This window comes from Mastomys coucha, unplaced genomic scaffold (genome assembly GCF_008632895.1).
Source record: "Mastomys coucha isolate ucsf_1 unplaced genomic scaffold, UCSF_Mcou_1 pScaffold15, whole genome shotgun sequence".
Lineage (NCBI taxonomy): Eukaryota > Metazoa > Chordata > Mammalia > Rodentia > Muridae > Mastomys > Mastomys coucha.
Genome location: NW_022196897.1, coordinates 111,179,012 through 111,203,154, shown reverse-complemented (window position 1 = coordinate 111,203,154; position 24,143 = coordinate 111,179,012). Strand labels below are relative to the sequence as shown.

General features: G+C 42.4%; 1 protein-coding gene and 1 pseudogene across 7 annotated transcripts in view; one reads left to right on the top strand and one right to left on the bottom strand.

Annotated features, from left to right (window-relative positions):
• The window catches only part of Cep152 (centrosomal protein 152), a 71,290-nt gene that overhangs the window by 21,934 nt on the left and 25,213 nt on the right, over positions 1 to 24,143 (top strand). For all 7 annotated transcript variants that reach the window (XR_004118834.1, XM_031371751.1, XM_031371748.1 and 4 more), the window contains 11 exons: positions 371 to 534; positions 4,659 to 4,857; positions 6,677 to 6,742; positions 7,190 to 7,299; positions 8,480 to 8,608; positions 8,857 to 8,983; positions 10,469 to 10,612; positions 13,010 to 13,312; positions 15,065 to 15,196; positions 17,380 to 18,030; positions 20,561 to 20,702. Coding sequence is in view for 6 of the 7 variants with exons in the window: in XM_031371751.1 (XP_031227611.1) it covers positions 371 to 534; positions 4,659 to 4,857; positions 6,677 to 6,742; positions 7,190 to 7,299; positions 8,480 to 8,608; positions 8,857 to 8,983; positions 10,469 to 10,612; positions 13,010 to 13,312; positions 15,065 to 15,196; positions 17,380 to 18,030; positions 20,561 to 20,702 (2,167 nt within the window). In the remaining variant the exon portion in view is untranslated. The remainder of the gene's footprint in view (positions 1 to 370; positions 535 to 4,658; positions 4,858 to 6,676; positions 6,743 to 7,189; positions 7,300 to 8,479; positions 8,609 to 8,856; positions 8,984 to 10,468; positions 10,613 to 13,009; positions 13,313 to 15,064; positions 15,197 to 17,379; positions 18,031 to 20,560; positions 20,703 to 24,143) is intronic.
• On the bottom strand, positions 3,671 to 4,054 carry LOC116090848 (annotated as a pseudogene).

The following is a 24,143-nucleotide window of genomic DNA, read 5'->3' as shown; positions in this document are numbered from 1 at the left end:
CCTTTAGATAGAGCATAGCACACTCCTTTAGATAGAGCATAGCACACTCCTTTAGATAGAGCCTAGCATGCTCCTGGCTGAGCTGTCTGTTTTGTCGTCTTCTATAGTAAGGCCAGAAAACCAGAGACATCTCAGCTAAAGGGTTTTGTAAATAAGAGAGCCACAGAAAGAACCACCTGCCTTTGTGTCCTCATTCATTTGAAAATATAGCAGGAGCTGACTTTTATGAACTTATTTAGAATGAATGTTAAGAATGTATTTCAAGAGGCTTTTCTGCATTTTTACTGATCATCAAAATGAGGTTTGAAACAGAATGACTGATTTTGTTATTCAGAAAACAGTGAAAGTTACTTTCGATATTTTGTTCTAGGAGGAATTAACAGAGCTTAAAGGTGAGATCTCTCTCTATGAATCTGCTGCAGAACTCGGAGTCCTTCCAGGTGACCCAGAAGGAGACCTGAGTATAGAGCTCACTGAATCATGTGTGGACTTGGGCATTAGAAAGGTCAACTGGAAACAATCCAACGCTAACAGGTACTATGTGAATAGTTTCCTATAGATGAATTTATGTTACTAAAGGTGGTGAGAGAGGTATGGGACAATGGTGGACCATCCATAAGATAGAGACTCCAATTAGGGGACAGTGTGTTTTAGAAATTCTTAATGAAATACAAATGCCTGAAATTGAAATGAACAGAAATCTGAAGTATTAATACTGTGCTTATAGCCCTCATCCTGCAGATGGATACCAGTTATAGAAAGCTAGGAAGGAGTGTATGTAATTAAAATGTACAGGTTATGGGGCCAGGGAGGTGGCTTAGTGGGGAAGAGACCTGTGTAGCACCTACATTAAAAAGGTAGGCATGGAATATGTGCACCTATACTCCTAGCATTGTGGGGAGTTGAGACAGGAGGATAACTGAGGATTGCTGGCCACTAACCTAGCTCCAGGTTCAGGAAGAGGCTTTGTTTCCAGGACTGAAATGGAGAGTGCCAGAAGAGGGCACCTGATGCACAAGTGTGGGCACACACCTGCATACATACATGTGTATGTACCACACACGTATTACACACACACACACACACACACACACACGCTATACATGTGTTTGAACCATTGAGGTGAATGCCTATTTTTAATGTTAGCCTTGTGGGTTCAAATAGGTATCTTGTGTATGCGACTTTGGGAAGTCTATGTTTTAACACTGCCATTATAGATTAGAACAATAAGGTGAGGTTTTAGTTGGTTGGAATCTAAAGTCATGAGATGATCCTGCAAAGGAAGCTGCTATTTTTTAGCTTAGTGAGGCTTTGTTTTGCCTGAGTGTCTGCCTCCTGGGGCTCCTGTTGCTAGAGATAACAGCTATACCTGGAAGAAAGCAACGAAGAAGGTAGTGAAGCTAGACGGAGGTTTTTTGGTGGGAGCGACCCTCAGGCTCTTATCTAGGGCCTTGTTGACCCAGGTTTCTTTTCATCCCATAATTACCTGGTTGACAAATGGAGGCCACTGTGGCCGAGATGAAGTGGAGAGGACTCCTGTCAGCTCAGCATTAGCTGAGAGAGCAGTGTGGAAGGCCAAGCATTGGCAAAGTGGCTCTCAGTATAAGTGTTTTAACCCAACCACTTGATGTTGATTGGTCAATGCAAAATTTTTAAAAAAGTATTTTTTCTATTGTTTTTATGCCTAGATACCTACAATTTAAAGTTCTAATATGACCATTTGAAAACACACTTGGTTGGGAATGCCTTATTTTTTTGTCACTACCAAGTGACTTCTCAGATCCTAGTGAAAGGGCACAGGCTTCAAATACAAACCGTTTGACGTAGCTTTGCCTTTCAGTGCTAGGCACATGGCCTTGCATCAGCGTCTTAGCTTTCTCGGAGCTTGTTTTCTTGTTTGTTCATTTGTGCTTTCATCAGGCTTGCTGTCTCTTGGAACTGAAGTGTTAAAATAGATAATGAATGCGAGTCTCCTGGAATGTGTCCTAGCACTTACTAAGTACTAAAAAAAAAAAGATACATGATTGTTTATGCCATTAATCAGATTTTATGTTAATGTACTCTGATTTCAGCACATACTTTATAAAGCGTTTTGTCCTCTGTCGTGACAGATGTCGGCTTTACTGGAGCGTAGAAAACTGAACCACTTGGTTCAGGTAGTTACTAGTGCCACTGGGACTTGAGTCACACTGGTGCCACAAAACTCTCTAGGCCCAGCCTATTTTTCTGTTTGTTCACATTTACACGACAGTCAAGCCTTTTTACTTCGAACTTCATTCTTTTTTATCTCTCTTATATCAAAGATTAAAGATATAGTTCATTAAAAAATGTTTTTCTCGAGTTATTTTATTGTAGTTTGTACTGTGGGTGGCTTTGGAACGGAGTGATGAGTGTGTCCATGTTGGTGTGTTTCAATAGACACACTTCATCTGTATCCCTTAAAGCACATCCTACTTCTTGTATCTTTTGGGGGGTTGGTTTGTTCCTTGAGGTAAGATATTGCTGTGTATCCCAGGTTGGCCTCAAATGCACAGTCTTGTCCTGGACTCCCAAGCACTAGGACTATTGGATGCACAGCTATGCTTAGCTACTCTGTTAGTTTCTCTTTACAAACCATTCATAGCCACAATGTAGCAATTCTAAAGTATGTTTCTGTACCTACTAGACTAGATTAGAGGCATCTCCTTACTCCACAGAATGACTGAGCCACTCAGCTGGGAGCTGGGCATCACTGAGACAGAGTGGGTAGTTGCTGAGAGGTCTGGACAAACTATCCAATAAATGCAGCATCCAGAGGACACATGTAGTCTTGAATCCTCTTATCTGCCAGCGCTAATAATTTCCCACTGTGAGTTACTGCTTTCAGATCACTGACCCGGGTATCAGTGGTTCCCAGCTTTTACTACCAACTACCACGCCCTCGGGCTACTGCCTGATGAAACGGTTTAGCCTCAATATTATATTTTACAGTAATGGAATTGGAGTAGCTAAATCTGTACACAGCCTACAGACAGCTTCCTCTTTCTATTATTATAGTTGGCTGCTAAGCTCAAATAATAAACATTTAACAAGTGGAATGCCTTTTTCCTTTGGTCTTCTCAGCAGGCTTCACAGGGGACTGTGGTTTATTTGGGTTTCAGGGAGACGGTCTCTGTAGGGTGCTGTGATCCTCCGGCAGAGTGGTCACCGCTCTGCCTTTTTTTCCTGTCAGGGAAGGAGAGAAATTATTGCACAAGCACTTTCTCTGCTCTCTAACTTGGCTTTTTCTACAAGTCCAGAGTGTTTTATTCCAGTGGCTTATGTGCAGTCGAAGAGGAATTAGAGAGGGCTCATTTGCTAGCTGAGTAAACTGAGTGCTCACAGTTCACTACATCCTATAGCGGAATACTCTGTTAGGTATTGTGTTTTTATATAGCTGTATCTGTTATGATTTCTATTTCTATAAAATGGAAGTGATTTAAATAGGTAAGGATTTATATATGCAAACATATACATGGACTACATTTATGTATATTGTTATTTATATATAATATATCCATCCTGAGGAGTTCTAATTATATTGTTAAAAATAAATTTACCTATTGGTTTGTTCATTCTTCATACATGTAAAATGTTCTAACATTTCATTTATTTATTTATCTTAATTTTTAATGACAAAAACAAAACATACCTAAAAGCGAAGCTTCTGGAAAAACCATTTGTTCTTCCCTGTCTTGTATGGCTCCTCAAACTTGACCTTGGCCTCCGCCTGGCCTTGTGTTTCAAAGCTGGGTCTCAGAACACATCCTTGTTGACAACAGTACCTTGTGGGCATGAGGTGGTTGTAGTTCTAAACTTTCACAAAGGACTTTATCTTGGATCACTTGGCTGTTTTCTTCTTGCCCATGGCAGCTGTCACTTTTTGGGGATAGTGGTCAATTCCAGCCACCAGGGCATGGCTGTAAGGGCGGTCTGAGGTGCCATCATCAGTGTTCTTCACAATGACGGCTTTGCATCCTGAGTGGCATCCAGCCAGGACCAGCACCACTTTCCTGGGTTTCATGAACTTGCCCATTTTGACAGCAAGCAGCCGGCACCCAGCAGGAAGGAAAGAAGGACCTAACATTTCATTTAAAATCATCTAAAATCTTTTAATTTCAGGAGTAAAAACTTTAATCCAGATACTGTTATTTCTTTTTTAGGTAGATTTTCTCCTTTAGAGAGATTTATATTTTACACAGTCCTGTATGCTCAGCTCCTGTGCTCCCTATTAATATTTTATATTAATTCTTACAATTAATGAACCAGTAAATTTATATTATCACTCATGTCTGAGGTTTCCCTCACTGTCTTTAGTTTCTACCAAATGTCTGTGAGCCCCCGTGTGGGTACTGAGAATTGAATCCATGTCTTCCGAAAGAGCAGCAAGTGCTGTTAATCACAAGCCATCTCTACAGCCCCCAAGTTCTAAATCCTTTAGCAGAGTTTAGCTCAATGTTAGAATGCTTGCCAAACATATATGAGACACCGAAAACAAAGAAACAAAATGTTAAAAAATAAAGTTAGTTCAAAATGCTGTGACTGTAAAGGGATAGAAGCCATGACCATATGTGGTTAGGGCTTTACGAATCTTTGATTTGTTTCTTGATTGTATGCTAAACAGACAGTTTCCCCATCAGGATTACACAGCAAGAATCCCCAGATGAAGAGCCTTCGAAGGATGAGCTTATCCTGAAGCTGAAAACCCAAGTTCAACGCTTGCTGACTAGCAACTCCGTGAAGCGTCATCTGGTGTCTCAGCTGCAGAGCGATCTCAGAGACTGTCGGCAGACAACAGAAGCTCTCCAGCCATCGAAGGACGGTGACAGAGGCATGGAGGTGAGGTCCTGCAACCTGTACATGTAAGAAGCCCCCTTGAAACATGGGCTTTATAGATGTAAGGTACGTTTTTGGTTTCTTAGGGTTGATTTGACTCTTATAAATAAAGCTTACAGGGAAAAAAAGCCACTTGATAGGATGTTTATTGGCTTGTTTTGGGCACCTAGTAAGCAAGATGCCAGTTAGGTTAAATTCTTTGTTCACAAATGAAAGGAGGACTTTGTCGAGGGTTTGTAGAGGTAAAACCCTGTTACTGAGGATCTCCTGTAAGATCCTTTAGAAGCTCCACTCCTGAGCTCTCTCTGTTCTATTCCTACAAGAGTTGGTCTCTGTGAGAAAATTGGGTAGAGAGCACTGGTTGATGTGTCTTTTAAATTTAGAGATTTTTTTCTGTAACCCTGGCTAGCCTTCAACTTGTAATCTCCTGCCCTGAGTACTGAGACTGTGTAGTGTGCTCCACACCCAGCGTCTGATGTCCACCTCAGTGTTCTTTAGCTGACATCTTCCAGGAAAATGAAGGTAGGGCAGTCTGTGGCCCTCTGAGGTTTCACAGTCGACCTTGGGAAATGAAGTTATGCTACATGACTGATAGGGGTCAGAGTTATTGCTGGAAGCTCCTGTTGTCAGAGCTTGAGAGCAGCCTTTTTTTTCCTCATTTTGATGAACTCACCATTTGTACTGTCAAGAAAAATAATGCAGAAATGAACTGCTAATTAAGAAAAAAAAGTGGAAGATTGAAAGGAATGCAGGGAGTACATTCCTTTTCTCAGGAAGGAAGGAAGGAGGGAGGGAGGAAAGGAAGGAAGGAAGGAAGGAAGGAAGGAAGGAAGGAAGGAAGGAAGGAAGGAAGTTAGTTAGTTTTAATCTGACTATTGCTTTTTTATCTTCTGGTTCTTATGCTGAGAGTCCTGTTCACTAACAAATCCTGTCAAAGCATGTGAGATGTTCTGAGGTACCAATTTTTGTGACATTAAAAAAAAATTGGTTATGTCTATGATATTTGTGCCACACATGAGCACATGTCTGGGAGGCTCTGCTTCCAGCTGGTCATCACCAGTGGTGAGACATGTTTTTGTTCCATGTTTCTTAAATGGAGCATATATGATTTCTTAGCATTCATGCTAAAGACACCTATCCTGAATTTAATAACAGTAGAAAAAAAAAGAAAAACCTCCAAGGAAATAGCCTACAAAGTTTAGCACTCCTAGAAAGTGCCATGGGAGCCATGCGATGGTGGCTCATGCCTTTAATCCCATCACTTGGGAGGCAGAGGTAGGCGGATTTTTGAGTTCGAGGCCAGCCTGGTCTACAGAGTGAGTTCCAGGACAGCCAGGGCTACATGGAGAAACCCTGTCTCGAACAAACAAAAACCAAACCAAAACCAAAACCAAAAACAAAAAACAACAAAAAAAAAGAAAGTGCCATGGTTTGGAAAACAGACTGAAGAACTATTGCAGTGGAGAGGAGACATGGCAACCAAACGCTATGTGGCAGAGATTTAATCTTGGTGCAGAACGGGATGTTAGAGGGGAAGTGGCTATTTGGATAAAGCCTATAGAGTGAGTGATCACACATCAGTGCTAACTTCCTGCCCTGAGGACCATATTGATTGTATTTGAGAAAGAAGACAAAGAAAAAGACATGGAAATTATGTTTTCTAAATGAAGTTATTTATATATATATATATATATATATATATAAATATTATATATGTTTTTGTTTTGATTTTTGCTTTAAACTTAAAACCATTTTAAACTTTCAGACTAAAACAGATACCTCTGAAAAAACAACTAATCAGTTATGGCTTGATTCTTCTTAGGCAATTAACAGAGAAGATATTCTGCAACTGAAAAATGAAGTTCAAGTTTTACAACAACAGAATCAGGTGAATGACCTGACATTTAATGAGAATTTTCATGGCCTTATTGACTATAAAGGTAACTCAGACTTCTGTAACAGACACAGGCAGTGGTAGTTGGTGGACGTGTCTGGGAAGTCCTTGTGGGTTCCAGCTGTTTTCCCTTACCAGTGCTGGGCAGTGCTTTTATTAGAAGGTTAAGCGGTTCCTCTTTTATGTGGTAGCCTGACCAATAGATTTGCTCCTCTTCTTAGCCAGCTCTTGACCAAGCTGTAAAACCTTATTTGCTTAAATGATGATGATTGAATCCTAAGACTTGTTTAAGGTATAGTTAGTTAATACTTCTTTGGTTAAATATTTCTGTTTAATACATTTCAAAGCAAAACCAAGATTTTGTATACTCCTGTTAGGATGCTGTTTATACAGAAATATATCTGCCTTACTAAGGTCTGTAATCCTCTATTCTCTGTCTAGGAACTTAAAGAGGCTGAAGAAAAACTGAGAAATACAAACCAAGACTTGTGTAATCAGATGAGACAGATGGTGCAGGAGTTTGACCGTGACAAGCAGGAAGCTGTGGATAGGTGAGTCCATGTCATTGCCAGTCTTTTCTCCTGGAGTATAACGTGGAGCACGGAGACAGTGTTGTGTGGTGGGCTAACTCCAGCTCTTCACAACTGCTTCCAGGAAATATTAGAGCCGCTTCCAAAGGGGACACAGGGGAGGGGTTTTTACTTTCAAATCCTGAGTTATAAATTTGTAAACAGCACATTGGAAGATAACTTATATGTTGGATTTTGGTGATCTCTGTGTATTAGATATATATGATTTGAATTTGGGAGCTGTTTCTTTATCAACAACAATCTTTGGCATAGACCAACTAGTCTGCGTTGCAGTAAATATATTTTTTAAAGAATTATTTATTTTAGATATGAGTGGTACACTGTTGCTATCTTCAGACACACCAGAATAGGGCATCAGGTCTCATTACAGATGGTTGTGAGCCACTATGTGGTTGCTGGGAATTGAACTTAGGACCTCTAGAAGAGCAGTCAGTGCTCTTAACCACTGAGCCATCTCTCCAGACCGTGCAGTAAACATTATTTGGGGGTTCTACCCCACCTTAGATCATTTAATTCCAAAATAAAAGACCTACATATTTATGATACCTTAAAGCACTAGATCTGGGCAGATATCAACCCTCTATGCTATTTTGCCTACTTTCCTGTCAATAATCCTAAGATATCACTTGCCACCCTTATTCAACTGTCCCTTATGGCCATGGGCTCATAACCCTCCTGCCCATGGCTCCTCCTTCCTTCCCTTTCCTCCTGGTAGTCTCTCCCTGAGCCCCCACCCTGGGAACCTTCAGCTCTGCCTACCTCTATTCTGCCCAGCTAGAGGCATCTTTATTAACCAGGCATAGGTAACTTGGGGGTCATACACAGCTGGTATACATGAGGATCTGCTCATCTTGGAACAACCGGATCTTGGGGTACAGAATTTAGCATTTGAATACACATAACACCAGGCTAACCCATTATAATTGTGTTTGAAGTACTGGGATATTCTCACACTCAAGTGTCCAGTTTTCTCTAAAAACATGAAGAAAAGATTCCTGTAAGACCATTGGGTTTAAATTCTTATTTTGGTTGTGGGAAAGCAGTCTGACCTAATTATAATTTGCATTAATGAAAAGCCAAGGAAAGCAGGCAGGCAGGCCAGCCTTGGTGCTTCATTGCTGTAGTGTCCCTCTCTTGCTAGGTGTGAGAGGACATACCAGCAGCACCACGAAGCCATGAAGGCCCAGATCCGAGAGAGCCTTCTAGCAAAGCATGCTGCGGAGAAGCAGCATCTCCTTGAGGTCTACGAGGGGACCCAGTCCCAGCTCAGGTAAGAGAGGCCTCTGCTGCCTGTTTGCTCTCTAACTTGGAGGAAGTGACTTGTTATACAGAAGTTGTGTGCATGCTCAAATGTGTGTGTGTGTGTGTGCGCGCGCGTGTGTGTGTGTGTGTGTGTGTGTGCGCGTGTGTGTGTGTGTGTGTGTGTGTGCACGTGTGCGCGTGCTTGTGCGCGTGTGCGTGCGCGCGCGCGCACACGCATGCCCCCTCTCCCTTACTTGCCATTTCTGTGATGTCAAGGTCTGACCTCGATAAGATGAACAAAGAGGTGGCTGCTGTGCAGGAGTGTTACCTGGAAGTATGCAGAGAGAAGGATGAGCTGGAATCCACTCTCAGAAAGACCATGGAAAAGGCTCAGGAGCAGAAGGTAGGCTGGTCCCACCGGTTCCCTCTCATGCCTCCATCGTTTGCACTAACACGCCTGCTCTGGGGAACTGTGGCAGAGGTGTTCATAGATGCCTCTTTATTTGATTTATCAAGTTAATACAGCTCACAAAATTAATAAGCTTTGAAACAGGTTCATTCCCTTCAGCCCCATGGCATCTCCATTTTTATCTGTTTGCTACCTGTGCTTGCCCAAGAGATCCTACATAGCTTAGTAGTGCCATGCAGAGTGTGTCAGCAGCTGTATGCCAGCGGCTGTGAGCCCTGCACAGTGTGTTGTTAGTGGCCCTGGGCACTGCACAGAGTGAGCCACCAGTGGCTGTGAGCGCTGCACAGTGAGCTGTTAGTGGCCCTGGGCACTGCACAGAGTGAGCCACCAGTGGCTGTGAGCCCTGCACAGTGTGCTGTTAGTGGCCCTGGGCACTGCACAGAGTGAGCCACCAGTGGCTGTGAGCCCTGCACAGTGTGCTGTTAGTGGCCCTGGACACTGCACAGAGTGAGCCACCAGTGGCTGTGAGCCCTGCACAGTGTGGTGTTAGTGGCCCTGGGCACTGCACAGAGTGAGCCACCAGCGGCTGTGAGCGCTGCACAGTGTGCTGTTAGTGGCTCTCCCCAACATCTGTCACACTCCGAGTAGATACTTGTCATTTTATTGTTCTGGGAAGGACAGGGATTTGAATGCCATCTCATGACAAGGAAGGTGAGGCTCTGGAGAGGCTGTACGTGACTACTGGCTCTCAGGGGAGCTGGAGAAAGCACCCGTCCGTCTGTCCAGGAGTATGCTATGGTAAGCAGTGGTCAGCTTGGTCCTCTGGAGATGGAGTTTCTCACTCCTTGCTTAGACCGGCCTGCAGACTACAGTTTGAAAGCTACCTGCTTCAGAGCTAGAAACTAGGTGCAGAGAGTCCTAACTAAATATTCGGTCCAGATGTTTTGAGTATGGTATCTTAAAAAGCAGTGGATTGCCATGTTCACCGGGCAGTAATGAGCAAATGAGGTGTCCAGTTCACATACTATTTTGGCTATATTTCAGTAGATCAACCCGATGGAAAGCATGCCACGTGGGTACGTGTCACCCTGTGGAAGATGAATGTTTAAAAGGAACAGTTTTAGTCAGCATTGACTACCAAGGAGTTACAAAGGATTTTAAATTACTTTCAGAATGAGACCTTAGCTTTTAGTGACTGTATAAAAATTAAAATAGGGAGAGGATCACCAATCTCAGTGTTAGGCAGGGAACTCAGCCTGCATACAGAATTTATGAAATGCGCAGGACCAAGACTTGTGCTATGTGCTGTCTTGTCTTTTATAAAGGCAGTCTTACATTGAAGCCTAGGTTGGGTTTGAACCTGCTATGGAGCCGATAGTGACCTTGAACTCATATTCCTGCCACTACCACCCACACTGAAACATTTTAACTTGGTGACTATTAGTGCTCCACAGACACTTACTTGAGCTTTGTTCACAGAGACAGCTTTTGGAAGCCAGAGAAGAATATGTATGCAAACTGAAGTTAGAACTGGAAGAGAGGTACCAAGAAACTCTGAAGACGGAAAAGCAGAGCTGGCTGAAGGAGCAAGCCGCTGGAGCTACGCAGCAGGCTGAGATGGAGGTGGTGATAGCCGGAGCACAGTGGGATAACTGCTCACAGTCTCTTCTCCTCGCTCTTTAGTTTATTTTTCCAGCCCTGGCTGGCCTGGAACTTGCCATTGAGACCAGGCTGGCCTTAAACTCACAGAGATCTGCCTGCTTTTGCCTCTTTGTGCTTCTCTGCGTAGCCCTGGCTGTCCTGGAACTCACTCTGTAGACCAGGCTGGCCTCGAACTCAGAAATCCGCCTGCCTCTGCTTCCCAAGTGCTGGGATTAAAGGCGTGCGCCACCACCACCTGGCTCCTGCTTTTGCCTCTTAAATGCAGGGATTAAGGGAATGAGACAGCACACCTGGCTTCTAGTCACTATATGTATTAATAACTGCAGACTATTCTTTCTGAACATATGTCTTGCAATTAATTAGTAAGTATGTAGATGGTCATCTGTCTGTTTGTCTGTCTGTCTCAGAATCTGGCTGTTGGTACCTTTTATGCCACTTTGACTTTTCAAAATTATCCATGATCTTTATCCAAATTCAGGATGTTTTTGTTTGTTTGTTTGTTTGTTTGTTTGTTTGTTTTTTGGCTATTTCTATGATTCCTAGAAATGAAGCTATAATCTAATTTCTTATTATGAAATGAATAGTAAGTCTATGCCAATGTCTCTAACCATGTAAGTATAGACATAAATAATTTACGTATGATATTAGAAGAAAAGTGATGGGCAGGCTCAGAAGCAAAAATTAATTAATTAAAATTAATTTGTTTAATTAAAAATGTAGTATGTACTTTTTATGCAACTCTAAGAATGTGCTTAGCATCTAGTCCAGGCCCTACCTGGCTTTTCCTCCCTCTCCTTCCCCAGCCCAGTTCCTTTTATTCTCTAGACAGTTTTACTTGGACCCTCACGATGCCTGTATATACTTGATGTTATGTATCTTTATGAAATCTAAGACAGATGAGAGAGATGTTTTTCTGAGACTGCCTCTACTTGCTGGGTGTAATTATCTTCCAGTGTATCTGCTTTCTTGCAAACGCTGTTAACTTGGTGGTTCTGTTTGACTGAGGGGAACTCTGACGTGTGTAAACTGCATTCCCTGTTGGTTACCCTGCTGCTGACGTTTGGTTAAGCCTGTAGATAGCTGCCACAGGCAGCAAGGCAGTGAGTGTCATGTGAGTGTCTCTGCCTTATGCTGATGTGGGTAAGCACCCAGGAGTCATCTGCCTGGGCCTTTTTGTAGCTTTAGTTTTTGAGGAACCTCCGTGCTGGCATCCATGGTGGATGAACTGGGTTTACCATTCCTGCCAGCAGTGTACAAGGGTACAAGGCTTCCCTTTCTTCTGCGTCCTCACCAGCATGTGGTATTTGTCTTTTCCTCCATCTCCTCTGTCTTCTGCTTGAGACAGGGTCACACTTTGTAACTAGGCTAGGCTAGCTGTGGACTCAGATCTGTCTGCCTCTGCCTTCCATGTCCATGTATTTAAAGACATGTGCCACCACTGTACTCTGCTAGTTTCATAGAAATTTAAGGGCCAAAGTGTGATCTTAAACACTTAGAAATGAAACAAAACAAAAACCCCAGAATTGTAGCTTGTTTAAGCTAGATTCTGCCCATGAGCTTGCTATTCTGTTAGTTTGGTAGCCAGGAAGTACTTTTAGAACTGTAGATAGTCAGTAGATAGGAATAGGCAACAAGGAAAGGACATTTTTGCCACTTTATAGTTTTGCCTAACACTAATTGGAGCCACCCCCACCCCACCTGCCCCTGCCTTGCTGGGGCAATCACGAGGAGGTTCTCTGCGTAACACCTCCTTTGTGGGCACTGTCGACTTGGTAAACCTTAGATTCTAGTGAGTGAGCCTTTCTTACACCACTTACCTTACGCTTGTTTATTAGATTTACTCCGTGCTTGCTCTGTGGAGAGGGTTATTGATGGGAAACTCCATAGCAAAGGATTTTGTTAGTTTTTGTCATGACATCTCTATGGTGGCAGAATCAGAGTTTCTAAGGTCACATACTGACTGACCCTGAGGTAGTCTGCCCTTAATGCTATAATTAAGTCTTTATGCAAATTCTGTTCTGTAAGTAAAGCCAAAGAGAAATTTTCAGTTGTTGCTTGGAAATTTCTGTGGGCTAAATTTTTAACCCTCAGAAAATTACTTACTGTACAGTATTTATCAGGTCTGTCCATTGGCTGTGGCACACATGTGCCCAGTGTGCAAAACTTTAAATTCACCTAAAACACAGGATTGTGAACACGAACATGAACTTTATCAATGACAACTTTTGTATCACAGTATTAGAAGAATCTCCACACCACCAAGGTTTTTAAGTACACCTGTAGTTGCTTTTCTAGTAACCTGTAATTCTAGTTTTTACTTTATTCAGTAATTTTTCTTCTCATTCCTTCTAAAAACAGAGCAGACAAAAACTCATTCAGCAGCTGGAAAAGGAGTGGCAGTCCAAACTGAATCACAGTCTCACAGCTCAAAGAAAAGCAACCTCAGATCGGGGCAGCCAGACGGAGCAGGCGGCCTGTCCTGCTGTCGTGTCTAAGGCAGAGGCAGCAGTCCTGGCAGACGAGCAGGCTAAGGCAGAGGCAACAGTCCTGGCAGACGAGCAGGCTTGCCACGTCCAGCGGAAGGAGCGTACTGACAAGGAGGCTCTGAGGAAGCCTGAAGTTGAGTTGGAGCTCAAGTACTGTGAGACTATTGCACAAAAGGTGACAGAGGCCATCAGTGGAATTTGGGGCTGCTGATTTATGAAAATTTGGGAAATACTGCCTTTGAACTGGATTGTAGAAAAGCTACTACAGTTATCTCTAAAGCTTTTTTAATTTCTGTTATAAAACTCTTTTTCTGTGTTCTTTGTGTTTTCAAAGTGCTTGTTTTCTGAGATCTGTGTGTGTGTGTGTGTGTGTGTGTGTGTGTGTGTGTGTGTGTGTGTTTGGGGTATTTTTAACATTCAGATTAAGAATTTTTCACATCTAGTTTTATTGAAAATATTCCACTAATGTATTTTTTGATAATAATTTTAGACTAAGATGTTTAACAGCATTGGTGTTGAACTTCTATGCAGAATTGGATCTGCAGGTGTGCCCCAAAGTGGAGCTTTGTAATTCCCTTCAGTGGCCAAAAAGTGGTGCCATTGCCTTTCCCTCGAACACTCACAGCCTTACTTTAAACATAGATGAAACGTTTTCAAAGCACACCCATACTTAGGAAAGTATAGCCCATGTTAATAGAAGAAAGATGATTATTTTCTTATGTCTAGGTTAGTAAGTGTGGTGATTCTCCTAGAGAGCTGCACTGTTTATCCATGAGAGTGTAAAAGGCAGGCAATGTCTTAAAAATATGCTATATAGCTATTATTTTAGATATTTTACTTTAAATAAGAGGCTACCTGAGACCTATGTAGTGAGTCCCAGTCCAGTCCGGTCTACATAGTGAGTCCCAGGTCAACCTGGTCTACATAGTGAGTCTTAGGCCAGCCTGGTCTACATAGTGAGTCTCCAAGCCAGCAATCTTCTGAAGTCTTTACTAAGGTTAAGAAAATGTTGCTTAGAGAAGTGTTTGTTTAGAGTGTTTGTTTGGAGTATATGAAATTTTAGATCATGTGAAGAAATGTAAGAAAAGTTAACAGAATGGAGGAAATGTCTTCAGAGGGACTTACATTTCTGTAGGAATTCTTATCTTCTTGCCATAGCTTAACCACCTAGAGTTTATATGCATGTGCAATTAGTACTTTCATTGGAAAGTGTTTGTGCCAGCTATGCTGGTATGTGTATATCAGTTTTAAAAGAAAGAAAGAAGGGAAGAAGGAAAGAAAAAAGAAAGAAAGAGAGAAAGAATGGCAGAAAGAAAGGAAGAAAGAAAAAGAATAAAAAGATTTAGTAAGCTGTGTCCACATAATTGGTGATAGGTTATGACCAGATCACCCTTAAAGTTCATCATACTTAGAGTTTTTGTCTGGACCTAAAGGGCCATGTGTATTCTTATGTCCAAATTCATTCTTGACACTAGCAATGTGCGCTAAGTATGCGGCTCTTAAAAACAAAACCAAAAAAAAAACCCAAAAAACAAAAAACAAACAAAAAAACCACCTCCCTGCTCATGGCAGAGTGTGTTGGGCATGAGCCAAGAGGAGGTGGTGATACAGTGGTTGATTCAGCTGGCACTAGGTGACCTTCTGGAATACTTTCTGTTTCTCCCAAGGTGAATAGAACTTGGTTGGAAATGACAGCTAGCACTGTGTGCAGCCTTTGATGACTGCATCGCTTATCAGACTTGGATCCTCACTTCCTGTGTTGGTGTTTGCAGGGGGCAGAATATATATTTAGGAAGAAGCATTGCTGCTTACCATTTGCGTAAAGTCAGAGTAGTTGTAACTAAGGAGACACAATATAAAATACGTAAGAGGACATGCCCTGTGAAAATTCACCCTTGCTGTGCCTCTCTCCTGTCATCTCCTGTAGGTGGAAACAGCTGTGCAGAATGCCCGAAGTCGCTGGATACAGGAGCTGCCCATGCTTGCAGAGTACAAGGCTCTGCTCAGAGCCCAGCAACAGGAGTGGGCAAAGCAGCAGGAGTTGGCTGTGGCCCATAGGGTGAGTACTATGTAGTTCTGTCACTGTGTTCCACTGTCCTCTCACCTCCTCTGTGTTCCACCTTCACTGTCCTCCCACCTCTACTGTGCTCTACCTCCACTGTCCTCCCACCTCCACCATGCTCTACCTCCATTGTCCTCCCATCTCCACTGTCTTCCCACCTCCACCGTCCTCCCACCTCCACCGTGCTCTACCTCTACTGTCCTCCCACCTCTACTGTGCTCCACCTCTACTGTGTTCCCACCTCCACTGTGCTCCACCTCTACTGTGTTCCCACCTCCACTGTGCTCCACCTCTACTGTATTCCCACCTCCACTGTGCTCCACCTCTATTGTCCTCCCACCCCCACTGTGCTTTACCTCCACTGTGCTCCCACCTCCATTGTGCTCCCACTTCTACTGTCTTCCCACTCCCACTGTGCTCCCACTTCTACTGTCTTCCCACCTCCACCATCCTCCCCCCTCCACTGTGAACCCACCTCCACCATCCTCCTACCTCCACTCTCCAATCCTCCCTCTACTGTCCTCCTACCTCCTTTGTCCTCCCATCTCCATAGTCCTCCCACCTCTGCTCTGGAACGTGCACCAGCTCCTAGTGTTGTGTTGACTTATCCACTGCACACTGAGCCTTGCCGTGGGATCTGGTCTTGTCTTACTGTAGGGAAGACAGTACATCTCAGCACCTTACACCCTCATTGTCAGTGACTGCTGTACTTAGACGTTGTCCCTACTTTAGCAGCAACTGTTGGTTGTTATTGAGAACAGGTTTCTGCTCCTCGCTATCCTTTCATACATGTGAAGACTTCCTGAATTGTTGTAGTCCTGTAGCACAGTGTGTTCACTTTGTAAATACCCAGCTACCTAGAGAGTCTGTGCTCTTTAAAATAAACCCAGATTTGCAATCATGTGCCCTGCCCCCAACTTAATTTATGGGGCTTAAACTAATTCCACCAAAAGGCAAACAAGCCGAAAATAACTTTTAAGGTTTGACTCAGTAACTCTAAAATTAATTTTGAAAAATAAAGGACTAGACCTTTTTTACCGTTCTGGAAAAGGTATTGTAGTACACACAACAGAATCCATTTGAAAGCAAAATCCGCCTTGAGTCACAATAACACAGTTCATAAAGACAGGCTTAAGAGACATGCCCAAGGAGGAATAAATGCTTAACAAATCGTTTCAAAGCCTAAGAATGAGGAGTGAGTTGCCCCATGGTGAATAGTCTTGTGATAACCCACTAACACTTTGGGAAAAGTAGTTTTAATCACTTGTGTATCATAGTGAATGTTAGGTCTGAAAATGAGACTGTGTGGCTGTGTGTGCTTTAAGTCCAGCACATGAGAGGTCTGCTGCTCAGGTCGTGCTCAGCCACAGAGATGAGGCAAAAATAAACCAGTCAGTAAATGTCAGTATTTTCTTACTAGGTAATAAGTAATGCATGAGTATTTCTTATTTATAAACGTTTGTGTATCTGAAATACTCAAAGGAAATATTTCAGAGGGAAAGGGAACACAGAAACACTATGATGCTTAGACCCCAAAGTCAAGGAAAGGAGTAGAGCTGGGTAGACAGGAGAACACAGAGAGCCTGAAGGTCTTCACGAATTCGGAAGGCACTCATAACCCCAGCACTTAGGAGGCCGAGGCAGGAGGACCCCACACAAACACGTGTACCTGCATCCCAGCACTAGGCTGGCTGGAGATGGCAGGAGCAAGAGATGCTACAGCCTGTCTAGCGGAACGATGAGATTCAAGGTTAAGTAAAAGACTTGGTGTCTGAAGAAATAAGATGGAGCAGGACAGAGGAGGGAGTCTCAGGGTCAGCCTCTGACACCTTCCCGGGTGTCACGTGTGCAAGACAGACACCTCTCGGGCGCTCTCTCTCTCTCTCTCTCTCTCTCTCTCTCTCTCTCTCTCTCTTTCTATCTCTCTCTCTCTCTCTCTCACACACACACACACAAATAAAACAGAGAAGATCCTTAAGTCTAGTATAAGCATTTTTTCACGTGGAGATTTATTTTCTCCTTTATCTTTGTCTTTAAATTAAATTTGTTTAGTTGGGAGGTTAGCCCAGATACTCAGGATTTGTTGATAGTGAAGACTGTCAAAGACTTTGAGATGTGTGCTGGCTGCTGTATTATGGGCACTGCTATATCATTCAAATGTGTGCTGCTGTGCCTTTTAGCTGTCACTCGCACTCTCTGAAGCTAAAGAGAAGTGGAAAAGTGAGCTTGAAAATATGAAGCCAAATGTAATGTCTGTCAAGGAACTGGAGGAGAAAATCCACTCTCTGCAGAAGGAGCTGGAGTTGAAGGATGAGGAAGTCCCAGTGGCTGTCAGAGCTGAGTTGGCTAAGGCCAGAACTGAGTGGAACAAAGAAAAACAGGAAGAAATCCACAAGATTCAAGAACAAAACGAGGAAGATTATCGGCAGTTTTTAGAGGATCATCGAAATAAAATTAATGAGGTGCTTGCGGCAGCCAAAGAGGACTTTGTGAAGCAGAAAACTGAACTACTGCTTCAGAAGGAGGCAGAATTCCAGGCATGTTTGGACCAGAGTCGCAAGGAGTGGACACTGCAGGAAGCCCAGCGGACACAACTGGAAATCTATCAGTATGAGGAAGACATCCTTACTGTGCTTGACTTTCTTCTAAGGGACACCCAGCTGGGACATGGTGGGGACTCACAAGACAAGCGGCTTTTGGAAGTCATGTCAGTTTGTTCTTCAAAATGGATATCTGTGCAGTATTTTGAGAAAGTGAAGGCCTGCGTACAAAAAGCTCTTCAAGATATGCTGTCCTTGCTTAATGACAGTGCTGCCTCAGAACGGGAGAAGGTATGCGCTTAGAAAGCTGTTGACTACCAAGCGTGATTATGATTGCAGAAGGCGACTACAGTGGGTTCATCTTGTCTTATTTTACGATGAAAAGGTTAAGGTGTGTTTTCACCTGTGACCTTACACGCTTTACTGCAGCACGTCTACTGGATTACATTTGTTGTTAGATTCTTTGTTCATTGCTTCATAGCTCCATCACTAGAGGCAGGGCATTTAGCCTCTAGACATCTCTTACTTAGGCATGTATGTGTTATTTTTTGTAAGGGCATAACACTTAGAAAGTAAATAATTGTGTTCCTAACCACTTCAGTAAGTTTCCATTATATTAAGACAGAGGATTAGTTGCTTTTGTTTTGGTTTTCTTTTTTTTTTCCTGAAGAGGTTAGAAGTCAATTTCTTGACCTCAGTGAATTTATGTCTTACGTATGCAAAAAGTGCCAGTGAGATCCCAAAATTGTTAAAAAGAAACAAGCGAACAAGAGGTTTGATTCATTTACTGAATTTCTGGAGTCCAGTTTCATAGATGTCCCATGTGTGTACTTGCAGAATGAATTCCCTGTGTTCTTTTAGTCATACAAATACTGTCTGAGACCAGTTAAAACCAGTCTGACCAGTTTAGGATTGAAGGGATAAGGCATTCATGAAAATTTCAGAATTGTGTTGTAGTGTATGGCCAGCCTGTTTCAGGGTTTAGGACTAGAAGTGGGGGAGTGTCTGATAAGATCCTCTGAGGAAGCTTTAGACATTAGAGTTTGGGTCTGGGAAGATGTCACCATTAAAGGCCTTTCAAGGCCTTTTTTGAGCATCTGATGCTAATGTCTACTGGAAACACTTATAAGCTGGGGGTGGGTGTTCCAGTGTAGGAGACAAATTAGTGAGTTGCTCTGGGCAAGCCTGTGTTATGGTTGGAATCCAGCTCCCTGGCCCAGCTCCTAACCATGGTATCTGCTGGCCTGTCTGCATCCTACACATGAAAAAGGACAGGACTTGAGAGCCAGAGGAATCGATGCGGTCAGCTCACCTCATCCTAGTTTATATGTTTATCCTTGATTTTACAACAGTGTTACTATTATGTAGTTGCCATCAATAAAAATGACTGGCAAGATCACTTCCCAAGAGCATTGCTTAATACTTCATTGAGAATATTGGGGGGAAAAGAATTAAAGTAAGAAAAATAGCAGGTTTTAGGAGTAGAGGTGATGAAGGAATCATGCCAATGTTTTAAAAAAGACTGAAAGAATCTTTACAAGTAAACAAGGGATACCACTTTCACCTGAACATGGTTACTATGGATGTTTAATACTTCGTAGTTAGTTGCTCAGGAATTTGATTTTTTTCTATAGTGAAAACACAAATTTTCAAGGCATTCTCATTTTCTGTCAATGCATAATCCATCTGGAGGTCTTTCAGGGCTTCTAATTGCACAAGCAGTGGGAGCTCATCTGTGTGACCTATCTGGCTCGTAGCTGTGGACATGAGACAATCAGCTAAGAGTTTAGATGTTCACAGCTGTCCTTGGGTGGGTCGAATTCCATTCCCGAGGAAGATGACTTGAAACGCCTAATCACTCTGTCACAGAAGCAGTACGTGACCTGCTTCTTAGCGCCAACATAGCTCAGGACACTGAGGGTCAGTCACTGATTCCACTTTTGCAGTATACTTTCCATAAATACAAAAGACTGATTTATAGTTTATTAAACCCATAGGATTTAGAATTGCTCATGGAAATTAAATAGACCCAAAAAAGCCTGCTAAGGTGGAGAGGATGCAGAAAGCGAGAAAGACAATTTCTAAGAAAATATTTTATCAAGCGATACTAATAAAATAGTTCTTAATGGATAGAAGAAAATGGAAATATTATTGGGGGAATTTCAAGCAAACTTAATGCAGTGTGTTCTGTCCCCCTCCAGAGACAAGTGAAAGCTAGATAGCAACACCACATGTTCTGTTTCTTTGGTAGTTAGTAGGTGTCTAAAATCTGGAAATAGTGCTTTAAGAGCCAGTTAACTTAGATAGTATAACGCCCATGAGCGATGGACACGAAGAACCTTCAGTGTTAGTGAGGAAAGGCCTTGTGCCATAGGTTCACTTCTGTAAGCAGTGCCTGTTTTTAATTTGGCATTCAAGTGGTTTTTCTTACCTAGGAACAGAATATGTTAAAGTACTTATTTTGGAAATATTAGGAGGTAAAATATTTGTATCATAGTGGCTAGTGGAAGTGAAAATGTGCTAGATTGAAGTGAAAATGTGCTAGATTTTCAGGAATGATTCTGATACCGTTCACTGTCTCCTGTCTTGTGGTATGCATGGACAGGGAGGCCTGAGCATTGGCACATCGGATGCTATTCGTATGCATCCTAAGAGAGATATAGTTACTGCTGACATTCAAGCAAGGTTGTTGACAGGCAGTGCTTTCTTTTTGTATTTTTAATATTGGATTTATATTTCTTTATTCTTTAATGTTAGGATTTTAAACAAATATTTGTAGATATTTTCCCCCAGCATTAAGTATGAAGACAATTTATTTCAGAGAAATGTGGTCAAGATCTCTACAGATGCTGTCAGCTGGAACACTGGCCAAGGAGACTCTGGGGTCCCAGCGCCCCTTCCTGCCTCCGCCTCTGGACAGTGTGCTCAATCCTCGGCCTGGCTGGAAGCGGAAGCGGAAACTGGTACTGATTTTGTTTCCTGTCTAGATTGCAGTTTGTATTTAGGGGCAGGGCTCACTTAGACCCTCTTCCATCCTGATGTGCTTCCTTTCATTCAAGAATGATTCTTACGGAGTGAAGAGTGAGCGTTGCATAGACCAGTCAGACAGTCCGAGCTGTTGAGGAACAAGTGTTTCACATACGAGAATTGCTATAGTAAATAGCGGGGAGTGTGCATTCAAATCACTTAAACTTACTTTAGTTGTTTCTCTCTTTTTTAATTAAAATACAATTACATTATTTAGCTTCTCCCTCCACTCCCTTGATTCCCTCCTTTCTTTTACTTTATTATTATTGGTGTGTGTGTGTGGGGGGGGTGTTTGTGAGTTAATAGATAAATGCAAAGTTGAGTCTATTTAGTGTTGCTGATGTGTATTTGATTTCAGGGCAGACCATTTAGTATTGGATAGTCAGAGCACTCATTCCTAAGAAAGACTAATATATCCATTCTCTCCCTCCTTCCTTCCCCATCCCTTTCTCCTTCCCTCTCTCTCTTATGCATTCCTTCATTGCCTACATTTCTTGGCTAGGGGTGGGATCCCATGAGGCATACCTTATCTACTTTGGTGTGTCACCTTGTGGAGATTTCATTAGCGTAGCTTCCCTGTCATATCTAGAAAACACAATCTTACAGCAGACTTCCCCTTTCTGTGATGTTCCCTGAGCCATGGGTGTAGGATCTGTGTTGCAGATGTATCATTTAGAAATGGGTGCCTCACAAGCAGCTGTTCTCTACGTTTTGGCCAGTTGAGGCTTCTGCAAAAGGATATCCCTTGGGGAGAGGTGAGAGCTTCGTTTATCTGTGGGTGTAAGGATGGGTATTTACCAGTTAGTAATTATCCTGGTTTGGGAAAGTGGCAGTAGTAGATTCTCTAAGATCCACGACCTCACTGGCCACAGTGGTTGGCTAGGTTACAGAACTGGGCATGGCTCCCTCCTGCCGAGTGGGCCTTAGGTCCCGTTCCAGAGCTCTTGCTTCCTGCCATGTTATAAGCTCACTGTTGCACTTTTAGGACTATCTTGCCGTGTTGCCCAGTGTGTGGTTTGTAGACACGACAGCTGGGTAGGACGTTTGACTGCTTTCCTCCTTTGACAGCTTGCGTATCAACATCTGGTACTAAGAAAGCTAGTTTTCAGTCTGGAGCAATGACTCAGCAGGTAAGAGCACTGACTGCTCTTCCAAAGGTCCTAAGTTTAAATCCCAGCAACCACATGGTGGCTCACAACCATCCGTAATAAGATCTGATGCCCTCTTCTGGAGTGTCTGAAGACAGCTACAGTATACTTCCATATAATAATAAATAAAACTTAAAAAAAAAAAGAAAGAAAGAGAGAGAGAAAGAAAGAGAAGAAAGAAAGAAAAAGAAAGAAAGAAAGAAAGAAAGAAAGAAAGAAAGAAAGAAAGAAAGAAAGAAAGAAAGAAAGCTAGTTTTCAGGGAGGAGACATGCAGTTTGAATCCAGCTCAAATCCCCCAAAGTGTATGTTGTCTTCAGCAATAAGGGCTTACCTTCAACTTCAGGGAGGCAGCTAAGGGCAGTGTAAGCAGCCTGTATTGTTTTGGGAGTCTCTTGGACTAACTGGACAACTAAATCTCAAAAGATTTCTTCTGTCTTGTACTGGGCTTTTGTTAGATCTATGACTCATAGGAGGCCATTATCTCCCCATGTATCATAACTTCATTTATATTGTGTGTATGTATGTTGCATGTGTGTGTGCGTGCATATATATGTATATGTATATATGTATATATGCACGTATATGTATATATATATAATATTAGGTAAATATATATTCCTTATGGTTATTTCAAATGTCTTCAGTATTTTATTGTTATTTATCCTTTCTTCCTTCCGTATTGTCCCCTTTCCCCCCCATTTATCCCATTTCCCTGGTTATTTCTCCTTTTATATTTTTGTTTGCTGTGTATATGTGTGCACGTGTACATGCGGTGGTAGGGTAGGGACACACGTGCGCGTGGACGTCAAAGGACACCTTTGTAGTCTGTTTCCTTCTATAGTGTCTGGGAATGAAACTCAAGTAGTCAGTCGTGTGCAGCAAGTGCTTCAGCACTGGGCCCTCCTGCCAGCATTTTATCATGGCAATCTTTCTGATAGATTCTGACTGTTGTTTTAGTTGTGCAGATTTTAGGACAGGAGTGGCGCTGCTCTACCTACTTCTAACACATAGGTACAGGGTAATGCATAAGCATTTGATGCAGTAAGATTTGAACTTTTTCAAATAACATCTTTTAAGTTTTAAAAATTTTAAATTTACGTGTGGGAGTATTTTGCTTGCTTTTACAGCTGTGTACCACAGATGCCGGAAGAGGGCATCAGATCTCCTGGAACTGGAGTTACAGACAGTTGTGAACCCCCCCCCCTGTGGGTGCTGGGAATCAAACCCATGTCCTCTGGAAGAGCAGCCAGTGTGCTAAACTGCAGAGTCATCTCTCCAGCCCCCAAGTAACTTATTCCTTATACTATGCTGAAGCCCTTTGTAGTCAAGAGTTTACCTGAGAATAGCAGGCTGTTGCCAGTCACTGAGATTTCTGAACTAGAAATGGACAAGTTCCTAAGATTCAATCCTTTCCAGTATACTGACTCCTTGTGTTTGTTCCTGTCCTATGCACGCCCTTCTGTCGCATGATTACCATTTTGTTATAACCTGGAAAGGACTGACAGTTGCCAGGCAAACTCTGTGTACTGGCTCACACATTCTCGGTCCCTTAGGTGTGTTCCCTTGATCTTGAATTGTCGGTGTGTTTATCATCGCCCTCATCAGACTCTTCCCCCTTACCTCAGGGTTCTAGGTAGCTGCATGAAGACTCCAGTTTATATTTTACTTTTTGTATTACATTTGTAATAGCTTGAGAGTTACATTGTAATCAGTTAAATGGTAGAGATAAAATTTGGCTTCCCATGACAATAACTGGCCCGGGCTGAAGAGCAGCAGCACTGCATGAAGATTGTGTTTCTCATTTGGTCGTTCTCCTTGTACATAGCCATAAGCTCCTTAGGAAGGGGCTTTTAGTGCTATCCAGAAGTTACCACAGGGGATGGTAGATTTGGATATAGTTTTCTAGTCTTATTATTTTTAAGTAATTTTAACTGATGAGGAAATATTTTGATACATGCAAAGACCGTAAATAGCAAGTAGGTAAGTAGGCAAGCTAGCATTTGGCTTCAGAAATGGGTCTGCAGTGCTCTCCCTCAGCTCCTCCACAGCGCCTCCCACAGCGCCTCCCAGGCCGTGCTAACACGTCTGATTCTCACAAACCTTCTTGGTGCCTTTTTGTTTGTTTTGTTTTGACAAATATATATATATATATATATATATATATATATATATTAATTTAAACATTATAAAAATTAACTGTATAAATTATGATTGTAAAATTATAATAT